This window comes from Leucoraja erinacea, unplaced genomic scaffold (genome assembly GCF_028641065.1).
Source record: "Leucoraja erinacea ecotype New England unplaced genomic scaffold, Leri_hhj_1 Leri_1463S, whole genome shotgun sequence".
Taxonomy (NCBI): domain Eukaryota; kingdom Metazoa; phylum Chordata; class Chondrichthyes; order Rajiformes; family Rajidae; genus Leucoraja; species Leucoraja erinaceus.
In genome coordinates, this window is record NW_026575741.1 from 1 (window position 1) to 5,000 (window position 5,000).

Sequence of the window (5,000 nt, forward strand, 5' to 3'; positions counted from 1 at the left end):
TCTCCCCTATACCTTCAATCCATGTTCCTATCATACTGCTTAGACGTCGATCTTTATGTGTCCTCACACTTCACACCTCTCTCTCTCCTCTCACACTACACTTCCTATCTCTCGCTCCTCATACAACACCACACATCTCCTCATAATACGCAGGTACAGCAGGCATGAAGAATCGAATTGCCTTTTGGCTTGTATCTGGACTTTCTTCCCCAACATCGGGAACAATCGTCCTCGCCGCTAGCCCTGTCCCACCCCTTAAGAATGTTGTAAGTTTCTTATAAAGCAGCTCCCCCCAAATCTTCTAACATTCTAAGCAGCAGTACAAAGCCGACGTCTTACCCAGGCGCTTCTTTCTGTCCTATTAATGACATCCTGACATACTACCTCAGGAATCAGCTCTTGTATGAACGCTTAACCCTGTCTCTCCCTCTACATGGCAGTGCAAGCATGGGCTTTCCCTCATTTGGCGAGACCACAACTTCGCAATGCAATCTCCAGTGGGGTACCGACACAAGACCCTGGACTGTAAGCTGGTGAGTAGAACCCTCCCTTGCTCCCTATCCCTCATATCCTTTTTGCCCTCACATTTATCCACATTATGCATTTCGTTGTCTCTGTACTGTACACTGACAATGACAATTAAAATTGAATCTGAATCTGAATTATACTGCATCTGCCATGCTTTAGCCCACTCACCCAGCCTATCCAAGTCACCTTGCAGCCTCCTAGCATCCTCCCCACAGCTAACACTGACTCCGCTGTGTTGCAGGTGAAGAAGGCCCTGTGCGTGCTGATCCACCACAACTTCGGGGCGTACCGGCTGCACAAGCGGGGCCACGTGGAGTACGAGGCGCAGGGCCCGCAGGTGCTGCGCCTGCTGCGATTCCCCCGCTACATCTACTGCGCCAAGACCCTGTACGGCGACACTGGCGAGCTGATCGTGGAGGAGCTGCTGCAGAACGGCAAGATGCACATGAGCAGCGCCCTGCGCAGGGTCACCGAGCGGCTGCACGAGGCCAGCACAGGTCAGCATGGGCGCGAGGGGGGATTCCCGGGATGGCGGGACTAACATACGCAGAGTGAGTGGAGCGGCTGGGCTTGTACACTGCAGAGAACATGCAAACTCCGCACAGACAGCACCCGCAGTCGGATTCAAACCCGGGTCTGCATTTGCTGTAAGGTGATGGCTCTACCGAGTATAGGAGCAAAGAGGTCCTTCTGCAGTTGTACAGTGCCCTAGTGAGACCACACCTGGAGTATTGTGTGCAGTTTTGGCCCTGTTGGCCTTTATAACAAGAGCCTTCATAACAAGAGGAGTTGAGTATAGGAGCAAAGAGGTCCTTCTGCAGTTGTACAGGGCCCTAGTGAGACCACACCTGGAGTATTGTGTGCAGTTTTGGTCCCCTAATTTTGAGGAAGGACATTCTTGCTATTGAGGGAGACCAGCGTAGGTTCACCAGGTTAATTCCCGGGATGGCGGGACTGTCATATGCTGAGAGAATGGAGCGGCTGTGGGCTTGTACACTCTGTGGAGTTTAGAAGGACGAGAGGCGATCTCATTGAAACATATAAGATTGTTGAGGGTTTGGACACGCTAGAGGCAGAAACATGTTCCCGATGTTGGGGGAGTCCAGAACCAGGGGCCACACACACACAGTCTAAGAATAAAGGGTTGGCCATTTAGAACGGAGACAAGGAAACACTTTTTCTCACAGAGAGTGGTGAGTCTGTGGGATTCTCTGCCTCAGAGGGCGGTGGAGGCCGGTTCTCTGGATGGATTTAAGAAAGAGCTAGATAGGGCTCTTAACGATAGTGGAGTCAGGGGATATGGGGAGAGGGCAGGAACGGGGTACTGATTGGGGATGATCACCCATATTCACATTGAATGGCGGTGCTGGCTCGAAGGGCTGAATGGCCTCCTCCTGCACCTATTGTCTATTGACTTGTAGGGGAGATGGGGGGGTGTAGACAGGGGGGGGGGGTGAGAGGAGAAGGCTGGGAGGGAGAGAGGGAAGTGAGAGAGGAGGGAGGGAGGGGGGGGATGAAGACGGGGGATGATGTCAGACCTCGGGTGCTCACCCCCGCTTCTCTCTCCCTCTCTCGCTCTCCTCTCTCTCTCCTCCCTCTTTCTTCACCCCTTTCCATCCTCTCTCCCTCTCTCCCCCTCTTTTCTCTCCCCCTCTTTTCTCCCCCTCTCTCGGCTCTTTCTCCTCTCTCTCACCCCTCTCTCTCTCTCTCTCCCTTCTCCCTCTCTCTCTCTCTTCTCCCTCTCTCATTCTCCCTTCCTCTCCCTCTCTGTCTCCCTCCTCACCCTCCTCTCCCTTCTCTCTCCCCTCTCCCTCTCTTCCTCTCCCTCTCACCCTCTCTCCTCTCCTCCTCTCTCCTCCCTCCTCCCCTTCTCCCTCCCTCTCTCCCCCCCCCCCCCTCTCTCCCCCTCTCTCTCCCCCTCTTCCCCCCTCCCTCTTCTCTCTCTCCTCGTCTCTCTCTCTCTCCCTCTTTCTCTCCCCTCTTTCTCTCCCCTCTTTCTCTCCCCTCTTTCTCTCTCCAATGCTAATAATCTACCCATCTCTCTCCCTCCCCCCCCCCTCTCTCTCCTCCCCCTCCCCCCCCTCTCCCCCTCCCTCTCTCACCCTCTCTCCCCCTCTCCCTCCCCCCCTCCTCACCCTCCCACCCTCTCTCCTCCCCTCCTCCCTCTCCCCCCTCCCCCTCTCTCCCTGTCACCCTCCTCCTCCCTCCCCCTCCCCTCTCCCCTCGCCCCCACAGACCGTGAGAGTGTGGAGCTGGGGGAGGCGGGCGAGACATTCGTTGCGTCTGGTGGAGACCCACTTCCTACACAAGTGCGGCCTGGTCCCTGAGCCGGCAGCAGCCCCCGGGGCCCGGCCCCCACCCCCCCCCCCCACCCTGCTCACCGACGAGAAGGACCTGTACACCCTGCCCGACCTCAGCATCCTGGGTGAGACCAGTCCGGCCCCTCCACCTCCTGCTAGCCCAAGTCAATTTTATTTCTATAGCGCATTTAAAAACAACTCTCGGTGACCAATGTCCTTTACAATAGTGCAGGCACTAATGTGCTACATACAGTGGTACATAGATCTAACAATACATACACACACATGCATTGGGGGGAGGGGGCAACATGAGAGAGGAGAGCGGGGGGGGGAGGGGGCAACAAGAGGAAGAGCGGTGAGGAGGGGAGGGGGCAATAAGAGGAGGGGAGGGGGGGCAACAAGAGGAAGAGCGGTGAGGAGCGGGGCAACAAGAGGAAGAGAGGGGGGAGGGGAGAGAGGGGGGCAATACATACACACCTCGCTCCCTCAGAGGACCTCAAGAAAACGCTTAAAAGTAGAAATAGGTTTTAAGTCTAGACTTAAAGGAGTTGATGGAGGGGGCTGTCCTGATAGGAGAGGAACCATCGCACACTCCACTCACGCACACACATGCACGCACACATGCACACACATGTACACACACGCGTGCACACACACAGTCACAAACGCACATATAGATACACACACACACACACACACGACGTATACACACTGACACACATGCAAACAGACCAGACACTCACACACGTACACACATGTCTCTTACACACAGTCACGTACACAAACACCGACAGGCACACACGCACACATATACACACACAAACGTATACACACACATATACACTGACACACAGGCAAACAGATACACACACACACGTACACACGTGTATACACACACACAGATAGTCATGTACACAAACACAGCCACACACATAGACAAGTATGGACTGACACACACAGATTAACACACACAGCACACACCTCCACATACACACGTTACACACACATTTACACACACTGACACACACACACGGTCACAAACGCACACATATACAACGCCCACACATACATTACAATGCACATTGACACAGGTACACACACACACACTAATGTCAGGTGGTGGTTCCTCATAACAGGAGCCATCCCTACCCCCCCCCCTTAGCAAGCATCTGTTAACGTTGACCCCCCCTCTGTGTCTACCCCATGCGGGTGGGGTGTGTATCCCTCTCCCTTCTTCCTCCCTTCCTTCCTCGCCCTCCCCCTCTCCCTCCTCCTCTCTGTCTACCCCAGCCCAGGGCAAGCGTCGGCGTCGAGGGTCCGGGGACAGTGAGCAGCCCCAGGCCAAGAGATCGCGGCACCAGCCCGCGGAGCATGAGGTGAGAACGGGGAGGGACCGGGGGGTCACACAGCGGGGGGGGGGGGGGGGGGAGAGAGGGGCGAGGGGAGGAACAGATATTGAGGGAGGAGGAGTTGAGAGGGGGGGGTGAGGGGGGGGGGGGGGGGGGGGGTAATGAGTAAGGGTTGTGAATAGTGGGGGGGTAATAGTAGGGGGTTGTAATAGTAGGGGAGTAATAGTGGGGGGTTCTAATAGTGGGGGAGTAATAGTGGGGGGAGTAATAGTGGGGGAGTATAGTAGTTGGGGGAGTAATAGTGGGGGGGGTAATAGTGGGGGATGTAATAGTGGGGGAGTAATAGTGGGGGAGTAGTAGTGGGGAGTAATAAGTGGGGGAGTAATAGTTGGGGGGAGTAATAGTGGGGGGTTCTAATAGTGGGGAGTAATAGTGGGGGATGTAATAGTGGGGGAGTAATAGTGGGAGAGTAATAGTGTGGGGGAGTAATAGTGGGGGGTAATAATAGGGGGAGTAATAGTCGAGGGGGGGGGTAATAGTGGGAGTAATAGTGGGGGAGTAATAGTAGGGGATGGTAATAGTGGGGGAGTAATAGTGGGGGGAGTCATAGTGGGGGGGGGTAATAGTGGGGGAGTAATAGTGGGGGATGTAATAGTGGGGGGGGTACTAGTGGGGGGGGAGTAATAGTGGGGGAGTAATAGTTGGGGGGAGTAGTGGGTGGGGGGGAGTAGTAGTGGGGGGAGTAATAGTGGGGGGGTAATAGTGGGGGAGTAATAGTGGGGGAGTATAGTAGGGGGGTAATAGTGGGGGGGGTAATAGTGTG

At 55.1% G+C, this 5,000-nt stretch overlaps 1 protein-coding gene across 1 annotated transcript in view; it reads left to right on the forward strand.

The window, feature by feature from the left end:
• Nucleotides 1-440: 440 nt before the first annotated feature.
• The window catches only part of LOC129715867 (DNA-directed RNA polymerase III subunit RPC3-like), a gene marked incomplete at its 5' end in the record, with an annotated part of 21,122 nt that continues 16,562 nt past the window's right edge, over nucleotides 441-5,000 (forward strand). The window contains 5 exon segments of the mRNA XM_055665756.1: nucleotides 441-533; nucleotides 668-1,025; nucleotides 2,764-2,807; nucleotides 2,809-2,953; nucleotides 4,119-4,204. Coding sequence (XP_055521731.1) covers nucleotides 441-533; nucleotides 668-1,025; nucleotides 2,764-2,807; nucleotides 2,809-2,953; nucleotides 4,119-4,204 — 726 coding nt within the window.